This window comes from Podarcis pityusensis (genome assembly GCF_964106645.2).
Source record: "Podarcis pityusensis genome assembly, chromosome: 3".
Lineage (NCBI taxonomy): Eukaryota > Metazoa > Chordata > Lepidosauria > Squamata > Lacertidae > Podarcis > Podarcis pityusensis.
Genome location: NC_138026.1, coordinates 26,100,736 through 26,114,593, shown reverse-complemented (window position 1 = coordinate 26,114,593; position 13,858 = coordinate 26,100,736). Strand labels below are relative to the sequence as shown.

Here is a 13,858-nt window from a genome sequence, read left to right as displayed (position 1 = left end):
GCTGAGGCTCTGATACTTTGGCCACCTCATGAGAAGAGAAGACTCCCTGGAAAAGACCCTGATGTTGGGAAAGATGGAGGGCACAAGGTGAAGGGGACGACAGAGGACGAGATGGTTGGACAGTGTTCTAAACAACAAGAAGGCATGAATTAATTAGCATGCATCACAACCCTATGCACACCTGCTAGAAAAATAATCCCCACTTTGTTGAATGGGACTGAACCCCAAGGTAACTGTGTATATTTATTGTAAAGGATTGCAGCCTCAAATGGAGATTTAAAATGATCGCCATGAGCCTCAATAACCATGAGGCTGAGGTAGGGTATTTGGTGGGTCGGAAAATGCAAGTTTGCTGCTCGTTGCAAGAGATCCATACGCTCATTCCAAAATTACATTTTAGAGTGGGCGGGGGGACCATTTCCTCTTTTCAATAGAAGCTCTTTGCCCTACAGCATTTGCTAAATAGGTAGTAAGAAAGCACCATTGTTGGTGAAAGGGGTCATGCATGGAAGGTCCTGGAAGTACAGTCGACCTTTCAAAGACCCTGGTGCATGTTCCCCCCTCTTTTTTGTTTCACCAGTGGTTTTTCCCCATCTCTCCTAAGGAGAGCGGGAAGTCCAGGAAGCGCCATTCGGTTTGTGTGCCTGCGCAGGGAGAGAAGTTCACGCCTATCCTGATCTGCGAGATAAGGCAGGTGAGCGGATGCATGGGCGGATGAGCCGAAAATGGTGGAGGGAGGCTTCAGTTCGAAGTGGAGCCACTGGGTTTGCAGCCCAGAGCCTGCCATGGCTTTTAAGGCTTGCTCGGCAAAGGTTTCTAGCACGTGGCCGATTGCAGCCTTATTCTACTATCGCAGTGCAGTGGCGCTTAGAAGTGGGTTAGATTGGCGAAGCATGTCTTTGGGGCTCATATCCTTTTTTCTATCATGCTTTTGCTGTCCTTTGGTGTGATGTCCCTAAAGTTACGACTATAATATATTCGAGTTTACCCGGGAGTAAACTTCGACTACTTTCTGGGCAAACACGTGTAGAATTACTGTCCATCACAGAGGCTCAATAAATCCAGGAACTAGAAAGTTTGGCTTTAAAGCGTTTGCAGAATAAAGCCATTAGCTGCTGTTGGTGAAAAAAGTCTCCAGTCCCATTTGGCTGTTTCTGAGTAAGGTGCACTGAATTAACACCGGTGCTTTTCATTTTGCCGCCTTCGGCGCCAGCGCATGCGCACTCTTAAGGCTTCTGTCTCCTTTTTTGAGATTTCCTTCCTCTCCACCCTCCGCTTTTTGCAAGGCGGTTGAGGAGGGGAGGCGGAGACCGCGGCGGTGGCAACGCGCCTGCGCGCAACACTGTTTGCTTTCATCCGCGTCGTCACTTCCTCGGTTGGACCCTAGGGGAGAAAAGACTCGAAAAGCACCCCTCTTCCGGTCGGTCCGTGTTTTAAATAGCTGCCATGTGAGGGGCGGAGGAGGTTACTTGCTGCGTCTGCCCTCCCCCCTCTTCCGTTTGTGATCCGGAAGTGTCGGCTGCCTTTCTTGTTTTCAGCCTGACCCTCAAACTCCAGCAACTAGTTATGCGCCTGCGCGGCTGCCCCGAGAGCGGAAGAGCAGGAGAACAGCGAAGACGGGCAGAGAGGGCGGGGGGAGCTGGGAGGTCAGGAGAGGCGAAGTCGGCAGTTATTATGCTGCGCCGGATCCTGGCCTTACTCGCTCATCCTTGTTTTCTCCCCAGCAGCGGCCCCGGAACCGTCAGGAGCGGCAACATGTTCTACGCGGTGCGGAAGGGCAGGAGGACCGGCGTGTATCGCACCTGGTAAGCGAAGCCACATCTGGAGTGTTCAATGTCTCTCGTCCCCCCTCTCCCAGGGGCTAAAAGGCTTCGTATTCCTCCCAGTCTGGAAGGGACCCCGAGGGTCATTGCTCCACCTCCCCCACATGGAGGAATTTTTTTTTCTTTTTAGTAAAAAAAAATTGTATTAATTTTTTTCTTGATTTACCAGAGCGTGTGCGTTGTCTCTCAATTGTTGTTGTTTAGTCGTTTAGTCGTGTCCGACTCTTCGTGACCCCATGGACCAGAGCACGCCAGGCACTCCTGTCTTCCACTGCCTCCCGCAGTTTGGTCAGACTCATGTTTGTAGCTTCGAGAACACTGTCCAGCCATCTTGTCCTCTGTCGTCCCCTTCTCCTTGTGCCCTCCATCTTTCCCAAAATCAGGGTCTTTTCCAGTGAGTCTTCTCTTCTCATGAGGTGGCCAAAGTATTGGAGCCTCAGCTTCACGATCTGTCCTTCCAGTGAGCACTCAGGGCTGATTTCCTTAAGAATGGAGAGGTTTGATCTTCTTGCAGTCCATGGGACTCTCAAGAGTCTCCTCCAGCACCATAATTCAAAAGCATCAATTCTTCGGCGATCAGCCTTCTTGATGGTCCAGCTCTCACTTCCATACATCACTACTGGGAAAACCATGGCTTTAACTATACGGACCTTTTGTCTCTCAATAATAATATTAATTAATAACAGATGTAACTGATCTGTCGAAAGTATAGAGAGAATCAAATTTATGTAATAATATTTTTTATTTATACCCTGCCCTCTCCAGCCAAGGCTGGGCTCAGGGCGGCTAACAAGCAATAATAAAAACAAGTTGAATGAATACAACTTAAGAACAAGATTAAAATACAACATTAAAATATTAAAACATTTAAATATTAAAATGCAGCCTCATCACAAGAGGAGAAAGGAAAAGTGGTACCTCTGGATACAAACGGGATCCGTTCCGGAGCCCTGTTCGCATCCTGAAGTAAACGCAACACGCGACTGCGGGGGTTGCGTTTCGCCGCTTCTGCGCATGCACGTGACGTCATTTTGAGCGTATGCGCGAGCGGCGGAACCCAGAAGTAACGTGCTCCGTTACTTCCAGGTTGCCACGGAACGCAACCCGAAAATACTTAACTTGAAGCTACTTCAACCCAAGGTATGACTGTACCTATATCCGTGATGCATACTTGCCCAACACAAGGCTCGAACCCACAACCCTGAGATTAAAAAAGTCTTGTTCTCTACCCACTGAGCCTGTACCAAAGAGCTCAAGGCAGCAAACATCATCTCTCACTCCCCCCCCCCCTTTTTTTTATTAAAAAAGAACCCATTCTCCTAACAACCCTGTCAGGTGGTGGTACTGAGAGCAGGTATCTGGCTCCGGGCGAACTTCATAACTGTGTGCAGGTTTTAACCCAAATCTTCCTCACACTAGTTCAATGCTCTTAGTTCAGTGGGGCTTTGCATTTAAGTTACTTTAGAAACAAAAATTGGTTAGGTTTATGTAATGTTTCCAGGCCCCAAAGTGGCTTGCGTAGCCTGCCCCGACCTTTCTCCTTTGAAGGGCTAAAACTATGGTGGATTATTGAGGTTGGGAAACTTTCCTTCCAAGAACTGTGTGAGGATTGCCCTTCAGCTGATATAGGGGAAAGCTTTGTGTCCCCAGATTTGCTTGAATGAAGAGTAGGTGGCATTGGAGATAACACGTTTATTTTTAAAAAATAATAATAGCTTTATGTTTTTATAGGGAGGAATGTAAAGAACAAGTTGACAAATATAAATATGCTAGCTTCAAGAAGTTTTCAACAGAGGAAGATGCTTGGGACTTCGTAAATGATGGATCAACAGGTACATTTTGTCATTCAAGTGGTAAGCACTCTGTAAAGGGTTGGTGCTTGGCAGAAATTTTAAGAGTAGCCTTCTGGTAATTAGTGTGGGCGTGCTAAATGCTTCCCACAGAAAGCTTGATATACTTGTCACTGGTCGGCTGTATTTCCAGATGGCACAGGCTGAGTTCTCAGTTCTGGGATTTTTTTTTTATGTAGGCTACCGTATTTTTCGCCCTATAGGACGCACTTTTTCCCCTCCAAAAATGAAGGGGAAATGTGTGTGCGTCCTATGGGGCGAATGCAGGCTTTCACTGAAGCCTGGAGAGCGAGAGGCGTCGGTGCGCACCGACACCTCTCGCTCTCCAGGCTCCAGGAAGCTATCTGCAAGCCTTGCGCACCCGGGGGGAGTTCCCCCGGGCACGCAGGGCTTGCGGGCGGCAGCCTGCAGCGCGGAGCACGGGGCGCCCGGCGGAGGACGCCCCGTGCTTCACGCAGGTGTCCGCAGGCCTTGAGCACCCGGGGGGAGATCCCCCCCGGGCACGCATGGCTTGCGGGCGGCAGCGCGGAGCACGGGGCGCCCTCCAGAGGACGCGCCGTGCTTCACGCAGGTGTTGGCAAGCCTTGTGCGCCCGGGGGATCTCCCCCCGGGAGCACAAGCCTTGCGGGCGGCAGCCTGCAGCGCGAAGCACGGGGCGCCCTCCGCAGGACGTCCCGTGCTTCGCGCAGGTGTCGGCAAGCCTTGCGCACCTGGGGGATCTCCCCCCGGGAGCGCAAGGCTTGCGGGCGGCAGCCTGCAGCGCGGAGCACGGGGCGCCCTCCGGAGGACGTCTGGTGCTTCGCGCAGGTGTCGGCAAGCCTTGCGCACCCGGGGGATCTCCCTCGGGAGCGCAAGGCTTGCGGGCGGCAGCCTGCAGCGCAGAGCACAGGGCGCCCTCCGGAGGACGTCTGGTGCTTCGCGCAGGTGTCGGCAAGCCTTGCGCACCTGGGGGAACTCCCCCCAGGCGCGCACGGCTTGCGGGCGGCAGCCGGCAGCGCGGAGCATGGGGCGCCCTCCGGAGGACGCCCCGTGCTTCGCGCAGGTGTCCGCAGCCTGCCGCCCGGCGCGTGGGGCACCCTGAAGCAGAGCGCCCCTCACGCCGGGCAGACTTCGGCCAGCCCCACAAGCTCGGGGGACAACGGGGAGGCGCAGCGCCGCCATCCCACTGTTCCCCGACCTGGTTTGGGGGGGGGGAAAATAAAGGAAAATTTTTTTTCCTTTATTTCCCCCCCCCCCCCAAAAAAAGTAGGTGCGTCCTATGGAATGAAAAATACGGTTATTGCTCCACCGACGATTTAGGATCTGGCTTGGTTTTAAGTGAAAGTGGTGGATTTGCATTAATAGCGGTGAGAAGTTACAACTGAAAGAAGGGAAAGTCTAGACCCCTTGCATATCTCGTTTTGCAATAGATCAGAGGTGGAGAGAATATGGCTTTCCAGATGTTGGACTACAACTCAAACCATTCCTGCCTATTAGTCATTCTGTCTGGGGCTGATGCAAGTTTGAGTCCAGCAACATCTGAAAGGCAACAGATAAGGGGACTGAAAGACCTTGTAACTAAAATAATTCCTTTGCTTTATGAGAGTGTTAGATCAAATTGCAGTTTTGATAAACCTACAGTTGCATTGGAGCTTGGTCCACGTGACTTTTGTATGCAGATCATCTAGCACAGGAAGAACTTGTACTGGCAATTGCTTTGTCACATAATACAATGTGTTCCCTTTAAACTAGGCACACTGGCAGGGGATGCAGATGGATCACCACCTAATGACCCAGCGGTTGTTACAGAAGGTGCTCCTCATACTTGTCTTGGTGTTTGTAGTGCTGTAGCAGACGCATAATGTGCCAGGCTGCACACCCCTGTGCTTTCATTCTGGAGCTTTTCTAATGTGCTTTGCATTACTAAACTGCAACCTGACCGTCTCTCATTCTTGCTCAGTGTGGTATTTGCCAGAAAGAGAGATTCAGTGTTTCAGTGCCACCGCTGGATTGCTCTCGCCCAGGATACTGGTTTAGTGCTTCCACATATTTCTGTTGGTGGCCGAATGTCATGGACTGAGTGCTTGGAGAAGGGACATGGAAAGAGTTGGGACTATAAAAATAAGCAAGTGCTTCAGATAGGTCAGGACAAATTACAGATTCATGAAAATATTCCCCAGGTTTCGTTGTACGTTTTGTATACAAAACTTAATTGATTACGGCAATTTGTTAGGCTTTGTTAGTCATTTGGTACTCAAAGGTCTCCAAGCAACTTAACACAACAAGATACATTACACCAAACAATGGAAGAGTTACATTATGTGTCACTTCGTTGAGAATCCAAAGTATCAAGTGAGCCCAAATAGGGCATTCCTTTCTGGTACATTTGAGAAGCTGGCACACTTGTTGCCTATCTGTATAGTAGGCAATACAGATCTACATAAGCCACTCACAACTTGTAACATGTACCTAATATGTGGAAAAACTACCATGTCCTAATTGTTTTGTAGTAGATACAGCTAAGTAGTCTTAGAAATTGCCAGTGGATTTCCACGAGCTCATCTTTTGTGTGGATCTGTGCTGCTCTCCATTTAATCGCTGAAAGCATACTTCTGCAAGTTAGCACTGCTCACTCTTTAGGCTTGTAGTATATTGTGTCTCTCTCTGTGTGTGGTTATGCATTTTTCTGCAGTCCTGCTCACAGTTAATTTATGAGTTAATTTCTAATTCCTTTAGAGGGACTTCATTTATGTGATTGTGGGTGTATAAGGTTCTTGAACATGAATATTATACTTTCAATGTGATTTTTTATTTTTTGCATTTCGTTTCTTCTATGGTTTCGATAATGCAGCTTATGAAAGACCAACAAATAATAGGTTCAGGGGTAAGAAGACAACATCGTGGTCAGATTATAGTTCATACAAGAAACCATATGAACAGCCCTCAGAGAACCAACGTGAGAGAAAGCGTGTAAAATATACCGAAGTACCTTACACACCTCCAGAACGCAAAGATGAATTCTCATATATGGGTAAGTGCCTTTATTGTAGCAGGTGACTAAACAATGTCGTTTCCTTAAAATTTTTAAATAGGGCTTTTAAGCTGTTGTTATTTATTAAATTTGTACACCGCCCTCTATCCAGTTCACAACATAAAAAATATAAGATAACAAACCCCAAAATACCTAAGAAAAACAAAAGCAAAAAGAAAACCAATAGTCCCCCCCCCCCCATTGGAAGTTCTTTGCATATATATTTAATATGCAAAAGAGCTTTACAGTCTTCTTACTCTTGGAAATGCACAAGTCACTCCTATTGAAATTGACTTAGCTGTTGCCTAGTAAGTTATGACACAATCCAAACCCTCTTTGCTGGGGGTGGGGGTGGAGGTGTCCCTGTCGACATGCAAGCAGAAGTGCCACTAGTGGGTTTCATATCAGCGGTAGCCAGTAGAAATTGCTGGAACATGTATTCCAAGGGAAGGATTTCACCTTCCCAGGATCCCTTGGGACCTGAGTTGGCCCCACTGTTGTCACATGAGTGCATTGGGCCCAATTGCTGGTGCAGTGATTTGCTTCCCCCATCACCTTCCACTCCTGCTGTTGTGTGAAGCAAGTTTGTGGATTCGGCAGTGGCCCCAGCACTAAACCAGAGTAGTCCAGGTTTTGAACTGCACCATTAGTGGCTGTACAGCGTTTGGAATCCAGGTCTTAACACATTGACTGCTAACAATTTTTACACTTGAGAGCTTTTCCAGTATAGTCGAACCTAAACTTCGGTATGTGTGCGCGACAAACCCAGAAGTATTTTACCGGGTTTCGCCCAACGCACATGCGCAGAAGTGGTCCCCATGTTGCGGAAACCTCGGGATCCGACCAGACCTCCGGAATTGATCCCATCTGCAACCGGAGGTACCACTGTACTGAATTGGGGATATATGAATGCCTCCATTTAAAGGAGAGCTACTTCACAGTTCAAAGTAATGTACCAGACATTCTGTGTGGAGCTCTTAAATAGTCCACATAGGATTTTATATTTGATTATATCCAATTTATCCTCTGCTTAAGCTACTGCAGATTTCTGCACTATATATAATAATTCACAAACTTGTGTAATAGGTTCTAGTAGATGATGACCCTTAGTATAACAAAGCACTTTATATCTCCTGGTAAATAGATGAAATAACTCTTTGATGGAGTCAAAGACCCATGGGAGACAAAAGCTTGTGTTTTTTATCTTTCGTTTTATTCTGTGAACCTCCCTGAGATCTTGTGATGAAGGGCAGTATATAAACCGAATAAATAACAATAATGTTAATGTGACATACAGCTATTTTGGTAGCTCACCATCTTTTTCTGAATACTATAATTCAAAACAAAGTGGCTCAGTTTTGCTATGTCCCTTGAAAGCTAGTCTGCATTGGGAGCAGCACATGGATTGTTTGTATGGTTTTTTTATCCATTGTTCTAAAATATGTCCTGTGGGAACCTCAATAAGACTTTAATTTGGCAGTAAGTTGGGTTGTCCTGATCACCTTTCTTAAATATCAGAACTAAAATACTTGATGTCCATCCAGCTGGCAATGTTCCTGCTGAATTAATTGTCCCATTTGCATTTTTAGGAGATTATGCAGTTGTTTATACTGATGGGTGTTGCTCAAGTAATGGGCGCCGTAAAGCACGTGCTGGAACTGGTGTCTATTGGGGACCCGATCATCCTTTGTAAGTAAGAAATGAATGGTCTAATAACTTGCTATAAAAACCATTCATATAAATACACACACACACACACACACACACATATATATATGCAGTGATCCCTATTGTTGTTTGCATTTGGACACAGTATTTTCCCGTCCTTCCACTAATATTATTTTCAGAAGAAAACTCTGGCTGGAGGGTGGACCCACTTCTCTCTTGATCCAATCTTCTGCCTCTTGTGAAGAGTTGCAGGTTCCTGGCCCCATCCACTTGGCCAGGTGAATCCAGTCCAAGCACAGTTTCATTGGTTGCAGACCAGGCTGTAAGAAGAAGAGAAAGTGTGCATGGCATCTGTCCACTGTCCACTGCTTTCCTAATCAACAAAGAGGAGCCTGAGTCAGCCTCATGGTGCCGTCTCGTTCATGTTTCTTCAGACGGATAAAGTGGCTGCCTCCTTGCCCACCAAAGCAAATGTCCAGAAACCAGACTGGTAGGAAGTCACATTATGGAGGCTAGCACAGTGGTGTCCAAAATAGCTACTGAGATGTCCCTGGCAGAAGCAATTAATGCCAGGAGCATCTGTCAGAATTTGCTTCTGGAGTCCTCAGTATAATGTGTCTTCCTGTCCAGCTGAAGATCTTCAGGGCTTGTGATATGTAGAGGGAAAGTATGGCCTCTGTTGTTTTTCCGGTGGGTGGTCAGAGATGGAGCAATTTGTTGTCTACCAATCCTGTCCTTTCCTTGGTCACATTTGAAGGAAATGGCTTGTTTGACGAATGTGTGGACCAAAGGAAAGTAGTGACTGCTAAAAAAATAATAAAAATACATGGTCATCTTCCCAGGGGCTTTCTCTAAATCATTCAGAACCAAGAGCACTAGCCACTCATCACATCTTGCACTGGCAGCCTTGAAAGCATGAGAAGCCATTCAAACCTTCCGGTTGCTCTTGGGGGAAATGTGAGATCTGGCAGTGGCCGACTTGGCTCCCTACTTTCCTCCCGAAGTGGAGCAATAAGAGGTCTGCCTGACTGAATAACATAAAACATAAGACTTTAAAATAGCAAGGATTGGATTTCCATTCCCAGGAGGTGCTTCTGTCCAAGTTTCGGCCTTTCTACTTCATCCCTCGGTGCCATACATAGTTCCTCAGCCCATCTCACTCAACAGGGCTTCCTAACCCTTGGATGGGTTTTTGGCAGGAGCTGTTGGGGACAGGAGGACCATAGCCTTCCTCTGGCATTTATTTTAATCCAATATGAGCAATTCAGGTAGAAACAAACATGGTGTAGCACTAAATTTGAAAATCTGTGGTTTGAAGGAAGAACAACATTGGTTTTCCTATTCTTATAAACATGGAGACTGTCTTTCAGGTCACAGATATATTTTGATCCCTATATTAGCCTTGAAATGTTTCATGCATGAGAAAAATTACTTGAATGTTGTATGTATTTTGTACTCCTACAGAAATAGTAGTGAAAGACTTCCTGGGCGGCAGACTAATCAAAGGGCTGAAATACATGTAAGTTAAATGGAACACAGAATTGGCACAATTGAGTGCTTGAGCCTTTTAATTTTAATGGAAATGCACGTCTGTTTCAAGGGAGGAACTGCATGGATATATATATAGAGAGAGAGCGTAGTTTGGAGAAATTGAAAGAACAATTTAAAAAGTTATCTCATAAATCCTAACAAGAGATTGCATGATTGATAGGCTAGTGACGCAGAATAATTATGTAGCTATTATGAAAATTCATAAAACCTAGTTAAGTAATTGGCCATGGCTCCCCCCCCCCCCAATTGTCTTTAACATAATTTGCATCAACTTCTGGACGAATAGTGCTAGAATTGGATTACGTTGCTTTTGTGTTACAATTTTGAAACTTGGCATCAGTATTGATGGTTCAACTTCCTTTCTGCTGAGTTGTGTATTCTAAATGTTTTCCGTAGGCAGCTTGCAAAGCAATAGAGCAAGCCAAGAGTCAAAATATCAATAAACTGGCAATCTATACTGACAGCAAGTTCACCATCGAAGGTAAGTCATTGTGTATTGGGAATAAGTAATAAGGCAAGAAGCATGTGAAATGGCCTTCTGAAAGGAAATTAAGTTTGTGCAGGGCATGGAACTTGGTATTTTGATTATTTACCAGACGCTTCCAGCACCTTTCTGGGACACCAGAGTTCTAGTCCCACTTGGCCATGAAGCTCACAGAGTGACCTTGGGCCAGTCACATTCTCTTGGTCTAACCTACCTCACAGCATTGCATGGATAAAATGGAGAGTGAGGGGAGAACTATGTGTACAATCTTGCGCTCTTTGGGGAAAAGGTGGGCTAGAGATAAATAACTTTCCAATGATCAAGACCTAGGAATTTAGCATGTAATATATAATGAATGTTTGCTTTTGATGTTTAAGTAGATCCTGGTGGTAAGCAGGCATGTGAATGAGTGTTGGGTGTTTTTCTATTAAAAGCGGCTTGGGAAGGGTTTACATTGAAAGCTAACAAATGCTGCTCTGCGGAGAATACTTAATCAATAATAGAATTGTGGCCAAGGGAGGCTGTTCTCCATACACTGTTTCTTTTCCACCCAAACCCCAGCCCCAAGATTTACCAGCCAACGTTGCCTTTCTGGATTTATCCTCTTTCAACTTGGATACATTTATTCCCAAGCTAGGGACTGGTATTTCCTGTGTTTAAAACCCATATTGGCAGGGATCCAACAAACCTGATAAATAAATACCCGTATATACCCAGAAGATGACTTCCTTCTCAAAAGCAAAGGTTAGAAGTGTGTTGGTAACTCTAGAATCCACATCGGGTTTTAACTTTTTATTTTGAGAGAGACCTGAACATCTGCAGATGTTACCCGCTATCTACGCTTGAAGTGGGTCCCTGTCCGCAAATGACCCCTTCAAGATCTGGACTTCAGCTTCTACTTATGGCAGGCAAGACCAGCTATAAGCTGACCGGTGCTTAAAATGGTAGGCCCAAAGTCAAATGGAATATTCATTACTTACAATGGGCTGCAAATTTATTACAGCAAACATTCAGTGCCTGCCTAGACCTAGCTTGGATTCACCACCATGTGTACTTCTTTGAACAACACAACTGGATGGCATTTTGCAGATGTGCGGTAGAATCCGAGGACAATTTCAGCAGTCCTTAAAAAAAAGTCACGATACAACAGATGCATCTTGTTCTTACATAGGTATGACAAGCTGGGTTAAAAACTGGAAGAAGAATGACTGGAAAACATACAAAGGAACAGATGTAACAAACAGAGAGGACTTTGAAAGGCTTGCTAATCTTTCGGAAGGCATGGATATCCAGTGGGTAAGTTATGTGGTTTGAAAAGGCAGACTTCATAAATAGCAAGTGCATACTGTTAAAAATGGGTGTTAACAAAATAATGCAAGTAATTCTGTATAGTAATGGAAATGTGCAAGTGTTTGGTACCAGTCCAGGGGAAGGCCAGTGTATTGTTACGTTTTGAACAAGAAAACAGCACTTTATTCTGACCTGTGTATTTTTCTCACTAGTTTTTTGGGGGGAATTGAAATACAATGTTGCTTTCTAACTCTTTGCGGGGCTGGAAAAAAAGTGTCTTACCAACACGCTGCCTTAACAATAGCATACCGTTTGCATGTCTATTCTCTAGCTTTTGATAAAAACAAGAACTGAGTATTGGCATTTTTTAAGAGTCATTTTTGGCACTTTGAACTGAAAGCTGTCTCGTGAGATGTGGAGGGTGGGGAGATAGTCATAAAATGAAGATGGTTGTAGAGTTGCAGTAACTGGTTCAATTTACTGTTAACAGAAACACGTTCCAGGTCATTCTGGCTTTGCTGGAAATGAAGCGGCTGATCGACTAGCAAAAAAAGGAGCTGGGAAGTCCTTGTCCTAGAATGTGTTAGAAATATCCATTGACTTTGGGGGCAGACTCACAACATTTCTGACTAACAGGCTGCGATTGTGATGGATAAATGTGCGTTTTACTGACTCGTATCCAATTTCTTGATATTGAGAAGCCTCAGGTTTGGATACTTAGGAATATTCGAAAGACGGCAAGAGATATTTGAACAAAATGCTTTTTTGATGCATTCTGGTTATGAAGAGTTACAACACTGCAGAATTTTACGTAAGGTGTTGCCAGAGTATGTCATTTCTTTCACAGTTGTACATTCAAGAATTGTGTTTTATATAAAAAATAATAATAAAAGTTTTTGTTTTTCATCTTGGCATCTCAACTGCGATAGATAATAACAACAAACACCAAAATCATAGGTGACAACAGCATGTGCCAAATACACATCAGTAGCAAACTCAAGACAATATACTCAAATCAGCCCAAAAAACTGCTCCAAGTCATACTTTAATCCACATGCGGGGAGCCTGTTATTAACCAAGTTGTTGGTGGGTGGGGCCAGAAGCAAAAATGGGAAGAACAGCAAATCTACATTTCTGACTTTTTAAGATAGGTAGTTTCTGCACAGAATCCACCAGGCAACCCAGAGGCATTGTTGGAGTTCAGAAGTGCGCTCCAGTCACAGAAACACTGGAGGAGGGTAAAGTAGGGTTGGTGGGGTATGCCGTACAGAGAGAGTCCCAAGGGCCTGATAAGAAAGGCCCCGGGAGTCACATTTTGACCTATGCCAATAGAGGACGAGGAGATTCTGCCCCCTCCAGTTCCCTGGGGCCATGGAAAATTTGCTCACGGGTTACCACCCAGCACAAACTTGGTATTGGGGATGGTAAATAAATATCCTTCTAGAGTTAGCAGACCACTGCTGGTTTAAAAGCCCTCCAGGAAATTCAAGGGCACCAACTGGATCCCAGCAACTGTGTTGTGGCCATTGCTTATGTAGCTGTGTTCCTCTCCAAATGGATTGACAATAATAGTGCAGAGAAATGCATTCCAAGTCTTGATTTTTTTTTTTCCCCTGCCCAGACGCCCTGCGATTTGACTTTGACAGTTTTCATGGTTCTCTGAGATTATTAATGACCTCTCCTGACCAGTCCTCTCTTCATATTCCCCTTCATCCATCAGAGAGCATGGTGCTGTTGATCTGTCTGTCCTTGAACTGGCAAGGCAGAAGTCATTTGCCAATCTCCCTGGGAGGTGATGGCTCAGAATACACAGCAGATGTTTTATTCCGCGACTCTTCTCCCTCCTAGAGCTTCTCCCCTTCTGCTGAGGTTATTGCTTATTTTGCCAGGAGGCGGAGATGTTGTATTGTCATCAAGAAACCTGGAACCACGAGAAGCACTATGATTCGTGGACGACTTCAGTGGTCTAATTTCTGCATATTTACGACGTTATTTTATTTGGGCAATGCAAAACAAGAAACAACCCACAAAGTTTGTTCCCCCCCCCCCCATGCCTGATACACTTTAATTTATTTTTCTTTTTGTTGAAATAATTAGACGATACTACCATAAAAATGCAGGATAGAAATTGCAAACATTGATAATAAATACTGGCTGATAAAAAGAAACTGACGTTGCAAAG

At 45.3% G+C, this 13,858-nt stretch overlaps 1 protein-coding gene across 7 annotated transcripts; it reads left to right on the top strand.

The window, feature by feature from the left end:
* Positions 1 to 490: 490 nt before the first annotated feature.
* RNASEH1 (ribonuclease H1) lies at positions 491 to 12,582 on the top strand. 7 transcript variants are annotated; one of them, XM_080998610.1, is made up of 10 exons: positions 491 to 690; positions 1,725 to 1,805; positions 3,555 to 3,655; positions 5,405 to 5,464; positions 6,504 to 6,683; positions 8,273 to 8,372; positions 9,816 to 9,870; positions 10,299 to 10,383; positions 11,558 to 11,682; positions 12,167 to 12,582. In XM_080998610.1, the coding sequence occupies exons 1-10, from the start codon at positions 506 to 508 to the stop codon at positions 12,251 to 12,253; spliced, it is 1,059 nt and encodes a 352-aa protein (XP_080854736.1). In that variant the 5' UTR covers positions 491 to 505; the 3' UTR covers positions 12,254 to 12,582. The 7 variants fall into 7 exon arrangements, with proteins under 7 accessions (XP_080854736.1, XP_080854735.1, XP_080854734.1 ...); XM_080998609.1 differs by having other exon boundaries at positions 3,555 to 3,664; XM_080998608.1 differs by having other exon boundaries at positions 3,555 to 3,676.
* The last annotated feature ends 1,276 nt before the right edge of the window (positions 12,583 to 13,858 follow it).